The 16,727-nt window shown below is 44.8% G+C and overlaps 1 protein-coding gene across 1 annotated transcript in view; it reads left to right on the top strand.

Moving 5' to 3' along the window:
• The first annotated feature begins 2,126 nt into the window (after window positions 1-2,126).
• Window positions 2,127-16,727, top strand: part of TSPAN7 (tetraspanin 7) — a 99,510-nt gene continuing 84,909 nt past the window's right edge. The window contains exon 1 of the mRNA XM_086471313.1: window positions 2,127-2,207. Within this exon, the coding sequence (XP_086327439.1) occupies window positions 2,127-2,207 (81 nt within the window). The remainder of the gene's footprint in view (window positions 2,208-16,727) is intronic.

Here is a 16,727-nt window from a genome sequence, read left to right on the forward strand (position 1 = left end):
GGCAGGAAGAGAAGTCTCTCCTGCTCTTTCTTACCTATTTTCTGTCCAAAACCTTACTGTAATTTTTGTACAGTGAATATTTATAACTGTTGTCAGTGTCAATATAATTTTTGCAGTTACTGCACTTATTTACATTTTAATGGCCAAATCAATAAAGATTTATGCACCTGTCATCAGAATTTTCCACAAAAGTGGTGAATGGTTCAAAAAAACAATATCTCCTGCAGAATACTCCCCCGCCAAGCATCCTTTAAATGCCTCCATTGTTTCAGAAAACAGTAGGCTATCTATTACAATAACCAACTCTTAAAGTCGTAAGTCAAACCTAGCAAAATCTTGCTGCGGTCTTCATGGCAAAACTTCTGCACATTACAAAAGCACTTGCTCAGGGACCACTTTTGTTCTCTCTGTGTTTTTAAACACTGTCCCTTGAATGGTGAAGTCGAGTTTACCACTTTGATATGTCTCAGCTGCATGTTGTTTTTGTAGCTTGAGGAGATATGCTGCTTAGCATTGATCTTGTTTCAGTTTTAATGGAGTAAAAGGTATAGCTCAGACCACTGCTTGGGGGGGATTGCAGGTGCACCATTTAGGAGGGCCATGCTATGCTCCAGCGTTCACTCCCACGCATGCATACCCTCCTCCATAGCATGAACTACAAAGAGGAAAACCTGAAAGCATTCCCTCCATGCTTGCACTTGGTCTTGGCGCAGCAGTTCAGGCTACCGAGGTACACGTGCACACCCATTCTGGCCATGCTATTCTTGAAGGCAGCCACACCGCAAGCCTCTCTTACCCCCACCTGGGTGGAGGCTGGCGAGACCCACACCACTGCTCTGCTGACGGGGCTCTGCAGGACCAGCTCCCTTTCCATTCCTAAACTAAGATGGTTATTCCTCTGCTGTCCATGCTGGATTTTGCAGTGGGCTGGTAGCTGCAGTGGCAATCACGAGAAGCAGGCTCTCCCGGAGCTCTGCTCTGCCTCCAGGGTGCGTTGCCACCCAAGGCCGGTCCTGTCTGGCCAAGATGAGCCGGGTCTGTTCCAGCTGAAGCTCAGGGTCTCAGAGACATGCAGAAGTACAAGATTTCTGACCAGTTTAGGCTGGGGTTCAATGTCCAGATTAGTTTTAGGGTAGAGTTCAGATTCGAGGCCAAAGTGAAGCCAAGCTTAGGGATCAGGCTCCAGAAGCATCCCAGCTTCATGAACTGCTCTTGTAAGGTAACATTCACAAATACTATCTCGATGCAACTAGAGCTGCCAAAGAGAGGTATGTCAGAGATGCAGAGCTGGAGGAGCCCTGGCCCCTCAAATGGATTTGGTGCAGAACTGTTGCTCTTAGATAGCCTGGCTCACCCATATTTCATGGCTGCAAGCAAAGCACCGTTAAAGCTGTGATACTTGCACTCGCTATGGCCAGATCCAGATCCTTCCAGCTTGAACGCGATCACAAATTTTCATCATGACACCAAAAGACATTTTCTCCCATGCCAGCAATTCCCTGTCCAGCTCCGACTTCCCAGCCTCATTTTCCCAATCCCCTGAGCAGACCAAGTAGTGCCTGCGAGCACCTTCACATGAAACGGGGGCTGCCGGGGGGGTGGGCGTGTGTGTGTGCGTGCGCGTGTGTCTTCCACTTCGCCTTTCAAAACCTCAAGCTCTTCTCCCCACCCCGAGATCTTCCACCCAATTTCATCCTGGGGACAGAGCCCGGAGCCCTGCGGTCACACACACACTGCCACCATCTCACACACACACACACACACACACACACCCCACCGGCAGATGACGTTTCAGCGGGTTACTCGGCGCTGAGAAGAGCCAGCAGCCACAGCGGCGGGGGGCGGAGGAGGAGGCAGGGGGCGGCGGGGGGCGGCGGGGGAGGCGGGGGGCGGCGGCGGCAGGCGGCGCGCTGAGCCGGGCCCGGGCGATCGGCGCGGCGGGGCGAGCCCAGCGCTGAGCTCACCTCCCTCCGCCCCCCCTCCCCACCCCGCCCGCCTCCCCTCCCCTCCCCTCCCCTCCCCTCCCTCCCTCCCTCCCTCCTCCTCCTCCTCCTCCCCCCCCCCCCCCCTCCCTCCCCTCCCTCCTCCTCCTCCCGCGCCCAGCCTGCCGCCGGGATCTCAGTATTATGGCATCGAGGAGAATGGAGACCAAACCCGTGATAACGTGTCTGAAAACCCTCCTCATCATCTACTCCTTCGTCTTCTGGGTGAGTGCGGCGCGGCGCGGCGCGGACACCGACAGACCCCCGGGCAGGGCCCGGTACCCCCGCGGCTGCCGCGGCCCCCACCTGCCTGGGGCGGGCGGCGGGGGCTCCGCCGGGGTGTCACCGGTGTGCCGTGCGGGGACCGAGCTCTATTGATGCCGGAATATATACGTGCATACGCACGCACATATATATACGCACACACATATATATAGACACATCTAGATAGATAATTTTTTTTTTTTTTTCGCTTCCTGCGGCGAGCTGGTACCCCCGAGCCCCCGCGGGGCAAAGTTGCAGGGGGCTCCCCGGCTGCCGCCATGGCCGCCCCCTTCTCGCTGCCTCCCTGGCCGGCTGGAGCGGAGGGAGGGAGCTGCGGGGCGGCCCCCGCCGCCTCTCTCCCCGCCGCCTGCCGCATCCCCGTCCCGCCGGGGTGCCGCTCCGTGCCCCCTCCCCGAACCGCCCCCCCCCCCCGCCGGTGCTCGGCCCGGCTCTTACCTGGGCGCAGCGGGTGCCGACCTCCACCTAGATCCGCCGCGCTGCGTTTCGTAACCCGGCTCAGGCTCCCGTAAACCATTTTTATGACCCAGATACATTAATTGAGTTGCAGTGATTGAGTGACGGGGAGCCGGGTTTTTCGGGCGACCCCCGAGCCTGGAGGTTTTCGCAGCGCCCTGGCCTGTTACTCAGCAGATCCCCGGGATGAGCAGCGTATTGTGGCGGCAGGCTGCAGATTAAAAGACCTTTTAATGGTACATAGTGACAACATACGATAATGGCCCCGCTGTGTGCTGTTAGAGACTGTAATCTGCACATCATTGATACAATACGCTGAAGCGAATTTGTCACTTCCTAGCGAGGGGGGCTGATTGTGTGTTATCGTTTTAATAGCTTTATGCTGTGAAAAGTGTCTGTGAAACGGAGTAACTCAAATTTTCATCATTCTGCTTAAAAACGCATTCTAAACAAGAATTGCTTATTCATGGCAATAATGTTTTACATCTTTACAGTGAACATATGACTTAACTGTTTCAACTGTAACTTCATACGCTTTTTTTTTTTTTAATTTTATTTTTTAAAAAGCATAGCCAAAAGTCATTTTGCTAATCCATACTTATGGCAGTACCTCTGCGTTATTGATCCCCCCAGCATTTAACATACCCCCCCCTTCTTTTTTAACAATTTTGGTGGTAACTGCAGCAGATGTGTCTGATGACTGAAATGGATAGGAAGTCGGAATCATCTGTTGGTTTTTGGTTGGCAAGTAGATCCTTCACGCTAGTCCGAAGTAGGTAGATTGCTAAGTTTATACGCTTACCACAATTTCAAGATTCATCTTTTCCAGTCCTCTGTACTCAATGGATCTACAAGCAACCCCTCTTCTTCCTGTGATTAATGAGCTCTGGTGAATTCATGATATCTTTTCAGATTATGTCTTTTTAAAAGTGACCACTGTATCTGCTGTAGCCTGAATAAACAGAGGACTTAAATCGGTGTGCCCGTCGAGCTAGCACATTTCACGAACGCTAATCTCATTAAAAAAGAGAGAATTGTACATTGAGCCAAGCAGCTGGCTCAGGACATTTGCGCTGTAGGCTGTCATGATGCCAGGCCAGGTTGACAGCTGGGACCTCATAGGGTAAATAACACAGCTGAGCTCTGGTTTGGGCTATGGCAGTGCGTCTGTGCTGGTGGGATGCTCTAGTGCAAATTCTTTTCCTCTGAACTGTCTGCCAGTCTCCTGTGTGTCCCAGTCTTCTTCAAGCGCATGGATCTTCCAGTTACTTAACACTCAAGAGTTGTCAGGGTGTTTGTTTGCCCTTTTCCTTGAGCCTGGTAAAGGAGGAAGAAAATAAACATTTGGAGACAGAATCCTGCAACCATAAGCAAAAGAGAAGGAATTTCTTTTCCATCAGGCTTGCTGTTGCATCTGGTTTCCCAAGGCACCAAACTAGGGAAAGCTAGGCAGATCTCAATGGAAGAAGACAAGAGAGGGCTTGGTAAAGGTCCAGAGTAGCTGACAGAAGACCCTAAGTCTTCATCAATTGTTCTTCCTTTTAGCACAGAAGAACAAATACAAATTCATATTTTTGGCCCCTTTCTGGGCTTTGAATCAAGCCATTTAGTATAAATTGGAGCAAGGTTGCACCTATTGCTGTGAGCAGAGCAGAAACATGGTGTACTCTAGCCATATCCTCATTTTGTTTTTACAGGCAAGTTTGAGAGTTGTTGCACCCCCTCTCCATTATTTTCTGGGGTGCTCTTTGCACTCTCACAAGCTGACGGCTCCAGAGTCAGCATAACTCAAATTTGGTCCCTGTGAATTCTCAGAGCTGAAAATACGGGAAGGATTCAATAGTAGGAACTATTTTAAAAATTGGTTTCTTGAACTTACCTAAATCAAGAAGGAAACCATGCAAGTGCCACAAATGACTGGTTTGTAGAATTTTGTTCTGACGGCTTCCCCATGATTTTTGGAGAGGTTGTAAGCTGATTTCTGAAGGAGAAAGCCCTGCGTTGCTTAGCTGCAGTTTGTACAGGCTTTTTTCTAGCTGTTGGGATGGAGTTGCAGTGTAACACAGGGAGAAAAGTGGTCCTGTGACAGGGAGGTATGCGGTGGAAACCCTTCGGATATCTGGCCAGGTCGTTATGGATTGTGATGTGAGGGAATAGGGGGAGAAGATGCTTCTTTGAATCCAGTGAGCTGTTTTGAAACATCCAGAAGGACTTCTCTGTGTTTACATTGTTTATAAAAGAAGAAAATCTATTTACGCAGAACGTTCCTATCATGAGCAATTATTTGTCAGGGTTAAATATGAATTGCATTTGTATCAATGGGTGAGATGTATGTAGATGAAGGCTTTTAGTATAAGCATTAAATGAGGCTCCAGTGACTACATGGGAGCTGCAGGGTGGTAATGAAGAGGCATGGTTCATTCAAATTTCATACTGCGTAGCTTGTTCCTTTCCAAATAGGTTTTATTTAATGGTATTTGTTATTTTGATAGCTTCCTCTCCTCCCCCTCACTATACATCCCAACTTCTTTCTGTAAATGTATCAACATGGTAAAAAAAAATCCATAAACAGAGATAACAAGCTTTTTATGTGCTCATATGTATTGTTATTCATAGTATACATTAAATGCCTGGGGTTACCGCTTTTGGTCCTTAAGGGATGTAGTAATAAAAATTCAACACTCATTTTTTAGCTAATCTGAATTCGGTACTGAATGCATCTGATTTGGAACTAGTAGATTAAAAAAGAAAGGCAATAAAAGCATTGCTTGGCTGTTAGCTTTTTTTTTTTTTTTTTCCTTTTGGGTGTCATAAGTTGCTTGCATAGAAATCCGAGATATAACCTGTCTAGTTTTTAAGGGAAGTTGAATTTTGCATTAGAATGGAAAGTGAATTTTTTATGGGGGAGTGAAACCTTTAAGCATCCCTCAGTACCTTATATTTATCTAGTCCTTAAGTGATCTTATGTCTTAAAATGTATGTATACTTAATATTTCATTGTAGGCTTTGAAATATATTTTGTTACCAAATTAACAGCCTGCCTCAGTGTGTTTTCGGAGGGAGCTTTAAGGGTGTACGCACTAGTCCTTAAAGTTATAGGGCTGCAGAAAATGGATTTCACCTTCCACACAAAGCTCGTTGTTGCCTCAAACAGGCACTGTAGCAAAGTGATTAGCTTCTGATTTTAGGCACTGTGAGACACTTGGTATCATGAGTGCTTTGTGTGTGTCCTGTCCTGCTGGTGTGGGGGTTTCTTGCTGTTAGTTAATGTAATAAAAGCATATAAGTAGAGTTTCCATTGGGGTATTTTTTCCAAGGTGGACCACTGATCTGAAGAGCATCTTCCAACCCAGACTGGTGGTTTGAATACTGAATTAGGTTCTTATAACTTGGCTTGTCTTTTGCTAGGTGATAAAATCAGAAATAAGATACCTATTTGCAGGAGTAGTAGTTTAGTTTTCCAAGCTTTTATCACTTGGAAAATGGGCGTGTGCATCCTGGTATGACCCCTTGGAGGTTAGCAGGTGGCAGGAGAGCTGTGGACTGGAGGTAAGTGTCGCTTGGCTGCAAGGCGACAGCTGGCACTGTGATTTTAGAACAGCTTGAAATTGCATGTTTCCTTACCATTAATCTTCTTTTAGCCAGTTCCTCTGGTGGCCATGGGAATGCGGTGTCACTGGCATGGAGGGGTCAGGTGGTCAGAAGATGGCCTCATGAAGGACAGGGGCTCAGGCCCCCTCTGGCATGGCAGGCATGGGGACAGCCGATGTCTGCTTCGGAGAAGCACCCCCCACCTCCCTCTTCTTTCAGGTGTTCCCGAAAAGGAGGTCGCTGGCAGGGGGCTGGGAGCAGCTGTGGCATTGGGGCAGGTAGCTGCCGGTCCTCATGCCGCAGCAGTGTGGAGCAGGTGGCATTTGCCCACCATTTCAGGAGCTCACAATCTGTTTTCTGGGAAGTGCCCAAGACGAAGAGCAAGTGCGATGGCGTGCTCTGTAACACAAATTTATGGCTGAACTGCTGACCCATCATCAAATGCAGCTGTTTGAGCCATGCGTTATAATATGGGATTAAATTTGTATGTCCCTTTGAGTTGCTAGTGGCATTAGTCATCTTTGCTGTGAATGTCCAGCTGGGTTGCTGAAATTACTGTTTTTCTCCCCAGAACTTATTTTGAGTGCTTCTGCATTGGTTTTTGCATGCGTCTGGTCTTTTTAATACCTCTTACCATACTTATGGTTTTTTCTTTTATTTTCTTTTAATATCTGTTAGCAGATGGTTTTAAAGGAAATATTTTGGGAAATGTTTTAGCTTTCCCACGTGACTTAGATTGCTCAATCTTTTGGTGGTTCCATTGACTACAAAGTCATCATTACTATACTTCTAGAATGAAATTTTATTATTTGTACGTAGTTACCTGAAATCCAGAAAAATTACAGTCCCAAAAATGCACAGTATCCCTGTCATGATGGATTTGAAGTGCTCCATTTCTTAGGCACAAACCTCGTGCAGTTGCCACCTTAAGTCAGTTGCTGCCGATTCTGTTATCATAATGACATACGTGAAAGATTAAAGAAAAGATAATGGTGTTTTCTTGTGGGAATAGCCCAAGGTGAATTCTGTTGGCTAAATAAATAACTGAATTAAAAAAAAAAAAAAAAAAAAAAAAGCTAGATGGTGTTCAGAAACATAGCTCCAGAGTCAGCTTTCCAAGTTCCCTGTTGGGGTACTTACCCAACTTGGCTTACTTTTGCGTGTTTTTTTGGGTTTTGGTGGGCTTTTTCTGTGTTTATCACAGCTGCAGTATAAAACCACCTTAATGACAGTCCTAATGGAGCAGAGACATGCCAGCATGACAGCTCTGGTAAGCATGAGTAAACGGAGAAGATAAAGCCGTGAGTTCCACTTGCGCTCCATAGCAAGTGCTGGGGCTGTGCTCGCAGGTGTGCGGGGAGGAGGTGCAGGGGCAGCCGTTGCCTGTCACCCTGGTGTCACCCATGGGTGGGATAACGTGGGGTGAAAGGTGCCTTGCGGTGTCAGTTGTGCCTTCAGACATTGCGAGGATCTCATGCTGTTGTCCTTCTTGGCAGGGAATTGGTTTTACAAGTGCAGTCAGCTTGTGTATTTTGGAGCAGAGGAGTTGGCAAGTCAGTGTAGTTTTTGCATTGCTGATGCTCATTCATGTTCTGAAAATCGTGTGTGTACGGTACAAATTAGCATTGTACGCCTCATTTAAGGGAGTTCGCTGTTGGTTAAATGCTCCTTCTTTTCTTGCTGTTTGTGTAACTGCTTGCGTCTTGATGATGCACCTGCTACACCTTGACCTCGGAGTTTGTACCTGGACAGTTGTCTAGTTTGGGGATGGTAACCTTTTCACATTAACAGGTCAGTTTGGACTGGTGAAGAGGGATAGTGTGTGACTTGAAATGTTTCAGTCACTTGTGAGAGGGAAGTAGCAATATGTTTATTGATATAAAACAGTGATTTAACAAAGTTTGATAGTAAATGCGACAGTGGATTAACAACATTTGATGGCAAGGTACACTTGATTATTTACTGCATAGTGGACAGGACAGACAAAACTGTCATGGAGACCCTCCTGTTGAGTCATGAAGTTCAGAAAGGACCCCCTTGCATTCTAAACTTCTCAGAGAGGAGTCTAGATGTGGCTAGATCCAGTCCTAGTCCCAAGCATGGTCAATGGTTTATGTCTAAAGGATGATGTATTTTGCAATCAATCCTTTATATCACTTAGCTAGGATTCCAAAATTTCAGCATGCTTATTCCAAATTCACTTACCAAGTGTCTGACACGATAAGGATTCTCTCAACCTCAAGGAACAACCTTGAGAGGTGCCCCTGCTCAAGGGGAGATCACACCGCCACACTCAGTTATATTTGGGAAGGCATAGGATGCATTCATAAACAAGCGGTGGCAGAAGTCCTTGCTCTTTCACAGGTGATGGGATAGGGGTGTGGTGGAGTACTGCTGTATGTGTAGTAAACACTTCAGCTGTTTAGTGTTCACTCCTGCTCTAACCAACCTGTTGTGTGGCCTAAACAGCGTACATACAAATTCTAGGGAAGAGTACTGGGGAATCTGTAAAGAAGGCAGGAGAGTAATTTTTCTTGGATGTGGGTTCATACTAGCCTTTCTCATCAAGGAAACAGAGACGATTATTGTAGGTGAACCAAGGGAATTTAAAATGGATCCAGGAATCTGATTTTATCTCTGATTGTGTGACTATTTATCAATTCCCTGTGCTGTCAGGGAGGTAAATTAGGTTACCTAGTACTGTTATTTGTCTCCATCTCTGGATTTTTATCATTGTTTCTTCAGTTGTTGCAATTGTCCTACAAATTTATGTGCCAGTGAGTTAATAGATGAGTATCTAGGAAGGCTCTTTTGTGCGTGTGAGCCTGCAGAAGCACCTCCTTCAATCTTTCATGTGCTTTTTAACTCTGATGATATTTGTTACAGAGATGCTAGCTTTAATGTAGTACTGGGTCTGTTCTGCATCCACCAAATTTGCAGGTGAAAATAGTGTTGACCTCAGTGTCTTGCAAACCTAGGTGACTGAATCTTTAGAATAAAATAAAAGACTCCAGAGGTGACTATAGGGAGCAGATGACAGTTACTGTAAGGCTGTTTTTATTTGCATAATGTTATTTCTTTAGCCTCATCGCTATTAATTAGCATTTAATCATCTCTCAGAGAATAGATTGTTCACATCAGTCGAGCAGGCCTCTTTCCATCTTAGCTCTCTCTCACTGTGGTGGGCAGATGGCTTATATGTTCTGTCTTTATAACAGTTCTGGGTTATGAGAGGGAAGCATTTGAATTTCTCCTCTACTAAAGGGACTCTGAAGCATGGCACACTTGTGTCTTACTGAATTATCATTATTTCGTAACTGAGCTGGTTCTTTGAGCTCTGGGAGCAGTCCACAGGATTTTTAGGAGCTGTAATAACAGAATGGAAGCGAAGCTGTTAATATTAATTTTGCTGTAATTTCCATGTAGTGTTTTGCAAGGTGTTTTCCAGATGTGCTTTTTTCATGTATATGGTTCTGGGGACAGTGCTAAAATCCTTAAAAGAAGCAAGCAGCCCCCCTTCCCTCTCCGTTTCTCACTTTCCCCATCTCCCTGAATTGCCATGTTGAGTTCAGGTGGCAGCTGGTCACTGTGCGATGCCAGCAATGACCCCCTCCCAGAGGCCAGGCTGGGTGCACCACAAGGCAGGAGGACACTGCAGAGCAGCCCAGGCTGGGCAGAAGGCTGAAATTGAGTCTTGTCATTGTTCCTTTCTGGAAGTTATTTGCTGTGAGCTTTGAGGAAAGGTTGGGTTTGTTTTGGGCTGCATGTGGATTTGGATGGATCAGTTTGAAATGTTCTTTTTTTATATTCAAGCAAGTTTTTTAGAGAGTTTATTCGCTAAGAGAATGTGATGATGTAAATAATGAGGTGATGGACTTGAGCTGCAGAAGTCCATGGATTTTGGGAGCAGACCTAAGGAAAAGGTTGATGTGCTTATATGGTGCATCAGAGAAGGAGGAGAGAAGAGGAGAGGGTGAAACCCTGTAAACGTCATAGGAAGAGGGGCACTTAACATTTCTCTAAAACTGTGAAGTGAAGGAAGTCCCTGCTGTATGTCCCTTATAACCACTCTTAAAGCCTTTAAATAGAAATGCGCAGCTAAGACCTGCCAATGCCACAGGACTGCAGTAATCAGGGAAGCTAACAAGTTCTTCAGGATTTTGTTGCTGACCAGATTACAGGTACTGCTTCAGAGAATATAGTACATGGGAACAGAAAATTGCGCTGAACACCACCAGCAAAATATATTTACAACTCACCCCTAGCACACGAGAAATTATTCTTTTTGCAAGGGCCAAAGTGTATTCCTTGCAACTGAAGTTTCAGCTAGACCGTGCTGATTTAATCCTTTGGTAAGCTTTAAAAACATTTTTCATTTGAACAGAGTTTCCAATGGGTTGGCCTCCATCTGGCAATTTAGAAAATTCCTTTCAGCATTTTTGGCAACAGAATATGAAAAAGTGCTCATTTTGTATGTTTCTAAAAATAAATGGGAGCTATATCAAAACCTGAATTTTTTGATGGAGGTAGTCCTTTCAGGTATGGAAACTGTCAGTGATTCAGGAAATCCTAAAAAAAAAATGTTTTCAAAGACACAAGAATTTCCTGAATATGCCAGGTGACATCGACATTCTTCTTTGTAGCTGGACTTGAAACTTAGGCCAGTTTATGGCATCATGGGTTGTGTCATGGTGTGTGTTGAATCAGTCCAATTAGGCAGAACCAAAGCTTGCCCTTTTGAAGATCTATAGAGTGTGTTGGCTTCAAAGTTGTATCTGGGGCTTGAGACCCAACCAGAGTTGAACATCTGTAGCAGAGATGGGGAACCTGGGGTCTGCGGGTCCATGCAGTCTGCAAGGATGTATGCCTGGATTGGGATTTTTGTCCATGTTAGAAGGTAAAACAAAGGTGCATGACAGTGTCCGGCTTCCTGGGGCTGTCCAAATGCTCTACTCTGACCTCACCAAAGAAAATGTGAAGGGCATTGTGTACAGTTCATGGAAACACACACAGATCAATTCCAAAAGCTGTTTGAGATGAAGGATTGCTGCAAATTTCCTATGGTGAAGGTGAGAGGGGAAAATCCCATGATTTCTGTTGTGTTCCCTAGTAGTCTCCTGGCCAAAGCCTTTTCATTACAACTTGCTGTTGCCACAACTGCAACAAAAGACAATCAAAACAACAGAAATCTGTCAGGAAAGTTGTGGCTTTTATTCTTGCAAGAATAGGTTAAGGTAAAAGAAAGGGCACTTTCTAGGTATGTATTAATAGAAGAAAAGATGGAGACTCAATCCTCCTGTAGCTTCAGCAGTAGTACTTAACATCTAACTGGCTCAAATTAGGCTTGGAATGGTAACATTATTAAGTGCATGTCACTTCTGTTGCCCTTTGGAAACAAAGAGGAAACAGAAGTGTGTATATGTTACCCTCACTACCTTGACACTCTCCCTGATGGCTGCATCTCGTTGCTGGGATCATTTTTACTAGTGCAGCTGCCCTGTGCTGGACTTACTGCTGTGCAGCGTGCCTTGATTGGAGACGGGGTGTGATTCAATTTACCTGTAAAATCTCTTATAGGAAACAAGCAGCTGATATTATTGCATGTATAGGGATTTTTTGTTTTAACTTCCTCTTGGTTTACAGGCCATTGATACTATGTTAGAGCTGCTTTTTTGAATAGCTGCATCTTTGAGTCAGTTGAAGCAGGCCCAGTTTGCATTTGCTAGCTAACGTTGAGATCAGCTTGCATAGTATCTGGGATGGAGTATCTCTTTCCAGTATACTTCAGGAAAAACTACTGAATTAAATTATGCAGGTCAAATGACCTACAGGCTTAAATTGATCTCTCTTGTCCTGCAACAACTTACAGACCATCTGTGCATCATCTGAAGACTTTAGGGTTTTTTTCGCATGCAAGTGCAGTTTAAAAACTCCTGAAGAAAAAGCCAGGACCTCAGGATACCAGGGAGCTGGCTGTCAGAGTGTTTCAGTATTACTTCCTGGAACATATAAGCCGAGCCTCAGTGTATTCCTTGCTCCCTGTTCCCTTGAAAGGGGAGATCCAGTCCCTTCTCATGCAAAAGGATTGGATCAGGATTTACTAATGGAAGGTCACACCTTTCAAAAAAGCAAAAACATGTAGTTCATGGGGATGGCATTATGGGTTTGTTTTTGTTGTGGCAGGTAAGACTGGGGACACATACAGCCTTTCTAGGAGGCAGCAAGCCCTCGCTGTATTTACTGAGTATGTGCAGGACCTTTGTGCAGCTTTCAGAGTGCTTGTGCAAAACTCTTGCTGTCAGGATGAGGCAACTGTTGGCTTTCCCCATGGCCATATAGGCATATACTTTCTTATGGAAAAATGCTCCTTTTAAAATCTTTCCGCTTTGGTCTCCCTACTTCAAAGTGGTGCTTTTGCTGAGCATCCTGCCAGCATGGAAAGGGCAGCTCAGTGCCCTCTGTCCCCCTGCACAGCGCTGAGCTCATCCACCCTTGGCTGTCTTTGCTGCTACAGTCACCAGAGCAGCATGCAAGACATGACCATTGGTTCTTGCCCCATCCAAGGTGGTCCCTGCTGCAGCGAGGGGTCAGCCAGCAGCTGCCTGGCTGGGGCACGAGCACTGCTGGGGTCTGCCCTGGGGCCAGCAGGCGTGGGGCAGGCTGTCCCACTGTGCTCGCCGGCCTGTGAAATTACGAGCTGCAAGAGATGTGCTGGACCGACCAGTGTGGTAATAAACAGATTATTTCTTCCAGCAATTGTGCTATTTTAAACTGAAAGTAGCAACAAAAATAAAACCTCCCACTTCCAGGAGTTTTGTGTTTTGTAAGCAACAGCTAGTTGCTCTCTGACGTGAAAGATGGTTGTACTTTAAAAATAGGTACATCTGGGGGAGAGAGAATTTTCAGCTAGTGAAATTGTTCACAATGATAAGGCTGCCTCAGTTTCTGTAAGCTGGCATGATATGCATGTAAAACTTATGCAGAGAAACAGGTGCTCTTTAACACGAAACAAACCTGGTCCATGTCACATGGAAACCTGAGCATACTGTGCCATAGCTATTTTTTAACAGAAGTATCAGATTTAAAGCGTTCCCTCCCCCCTCTCTTGCTGACCTTAGAATGCCAGGGGACCAGACAGGATTGATCCCTGTACCCTGAAGAATATCCAGTATTAAAGAAAGGAGCTGGGCTGTTTCCTAGAGCAGTGCAGTCCCCAAATATTCAAGAATATAACCGAGCCACAACCACGTAGTTGATTTATTCTTTTAATTTCATGAAGTGCTTGGCTTTGCAGTTTCATGCCAAGTGTTAGACCAGAATGACTTTCTGTTTTTTCCAGCACCATTGAATACGTAAAATATGTAAGATGGCAGACCTCTAAATCTGAAAGATATCAAGAATTCCATGCTAAGTCTTTGCTCTTGGGCAATCAATCAAGCTATTAATGATATAAAAATAAGAGCCACCTCATCAGTGAGAAGCAGACAGTTGACCAGTTTTTCTTCCAGTTACCATTCAACAGCCGATCAGTTGTGCGCCCAAGCCTGAGTCTGTGTGGCAGTAACATTTGCCTTCTGAAAGCATATTTGCTCTGTATCATATGCTAGTGCAATACCAGTAAGCAAAAGGATACGATATAAAAAGACATTTTAAGAATAATTGAATCAGCTGAGGTTGAAGAGTACATGTGGGTGGACTGAGGTCTGTCCATATGAAACATATAAAATATCTTGCAAAGTCATCTTGCTGTGCTTAAAATCAGTAGAAACCATATATGGCCAGACTGTTATATGCAGTCAGCTGACTGTTTTTGATGCTCACCCGTGCTTAATATTCAGGTTTGATGAAACAGAAGGTCATTCTGTCTTGGATCCCCCTGAATTCCCATAGAGTTGGGATTGAGGGTTTATTTATTATTATATCTCGTTCCAGTGCTTGATATCTCAGCAGGATGAACCTTTTTTCCCTTTCTCTGTCAAAACAGAAGACCTTTTAAGTTCTACCTCCTGTCTCTAGACTTGCTTTGGTTGCCCTTTCATTTTGCAGCACAACATCATTTCACAAGATGCGCACTCCTCAAACGTGGTAGTTCCACTGAAGCTTAGATAGACCCTCAAAGACGTAGAATTTAATTTAAAATTTTGCAGATAAAAACAAAGCCTAATCTGAAGAACACGAGAGCAAAAGACTCGATCTGTGGATACGTGGATGAGATAGTGTACTGTGAGATCACACGTGAGTCAGCTGGTGGATGAATAAATGCTGAGTATTATGGCCAGCATCAGAGGCCATGGCAGAGTGCACGTTGTTTGGATTAAATTCATACAAAAACGGAGCCTGGCTGCTCCTTGTGTGTTGATAAGGTGCAGTTTTTTACAACATTGGCAGTTGTGCATTATGTTTTCTCTGTTCTTCAAATACTGTTGTTCTTAAGAAGCATTGTATAATTACTTATGGGAAAACTAAATCTTCGGGTTTATTTACCTGTGGTAGTCCTTAAAAAATAATAGTCAGCATGCCCGTTTTATAGACAGAAACACTGATGCAAGTCAAGCAATATGTCTAAGGAACAGTTTGGTCAAATTTGGCACAGCTGTGAAACAGTTATTTTAAGTCCCTGGCTGTAATAATTATTATATTGTGGCACTCATTTTGACATCTTATTTCAATGACAGGCATAGCAAGCTGAAATCAAAATTGCGTTTTACTTGCTGTTAAGGTAACTTGCAGAGTATGGGAATATTTCTGCGAAGTCTAATGAATACTGTGTGTGGAAAGATACCATTGGATGGACCAGCTGGCTGTATCTGAGCTATGAAATTGGTAGACCCTGATGCTTCTTTATTCTGAACCTGCGTACACAATGCACTGGAAAAAGTATTACAGGTTGCCCAGTGTCTTGGGAGAGGGAGCAGAGCTGCCCGTTCATGACAGCAGGCCCCTGGATGAGTGGGCTTCCACAGCTGGGAATGATCCAGGCAACTTTCCTGACTTCATAGATCAGGCAAGCCTTTTTGGAGGAAAAAAATAATTTCCCCTCATGCAGGGCATAGGGAGGAAAGTTTTCATTCAAGGAAATAAGTGAACATTTCTCTTGGTGGATATCCACCTCTGTTTTGAATGATCATTTGGCTGGGGAGCAAGCATGCTTACCCCAAAGGAAGGAAACTCAATGTGCCTGCTTAAGAATGTCCTCATCCTCTTCATGCTAAGCGTCAGTAATCTGTTATCTCCATGGTATGTACCAGATATGGCAAGCAGGATCATGTTTAAATATTGACATCCAGAACAAGCTAGTTTGCTTACTTTTACCCTGCTGTGGACATGAAGATACAGAGAGGATTTTGCTAACATGGAGCTCTGGTCAAAGACCAGTATGCAGAATTTTGTGATTTGTGGATTCTGCCAGATTTGCTGAGTGAGATTGTCAAGTGATCCTAGGAATTGGACTGACTTCTTAGCTAAAGAAGGATTTCTCTCTAATTTCCTCATACAGTGGATGCTATGACAGCTGTGAAGTCTTATTAGCAGTTTTCTTCACTAAATTTTAATCAGACAGCTACAAAGTATGGGCCACGTGGGGATGGCAGCTCTCAGGTGTCTGCTTTAGCACACAAAAAGTACACTAGCACCTATTGGGGCTGAAGCTGAGATGTGCTGGGAAGGACAGAGTGGGTTTCCCAAGCTGCCATTTAAGGCTAGAAGAGATTGTGGGCATAAGGGTTCCATGTAATTTATTGCTCAGAGGAAGCATTTAGTTTAGGGATTTCTTCAAGAAGAAGTGAGTTTGTTCATACTGAGGGCCTTTTCTGTAGCCCGTGCTGTAGGTCTGATTTTTTCGCATACCCCAGTGAGGCCCTTTTGGAACAAGTTAATGCTGGCTGCCCTCAGTTTTGTGTCAAGAGTTAAATTAAGGTTTTTTTGCTAGCAGTAAATTAAGGTGTATTTTGTTGTTTGGTGGATGAAGCTGAGGAAAGAAATGACCATTCATCCTAGTATGCATCTTGAAGCTGAGTGGGTTTGGGTGAATGGCAGGCTGGTTTTCTTCCGATGGATCCTGCGCAGTTTTATCCTGACATCTCTTGTAATGGTGATTGCTTAGCTGGTCAGGCTGAAAGTACAGCAGAATAGCTCAGAGCAGTCACTGGTATGTTCTTATCCTTTTGTATGGTCTGGTGAACAAGAGGGGAAAGGGCTCATCAGGGACTAAGCAAAAGGTCATTAATTTCTCTGGCATTCCTGGACCTTGCTGACTAAAAAAGAGAATTTTCAGGTAAGCCAGAGCATGATTTCTGGTTCTGACTTCTCCATAAGTGATATCATGTAGAAACAGAGACTGGCCTGTGGCTTAGTCCGTGCTTTGGTATCTTTTATCACCTTATTTGGCACAGTTTAAATTTTACTTTTCAAATGGTA

Source organism: Leptosomus discolor, chromosome 1 (assembly GCF_034619465.1).
Source record: "Leptosomus discolor isolate bLepDis1 chromosome 1, bLepDis1.hap2, whole genome shotgun sequence".
NCBI lineage: Eukaryota > Metazoa > Chordata > Aves > Leptosomiformes > Leptosomidae > Leptosomus > Leptosomus discolor.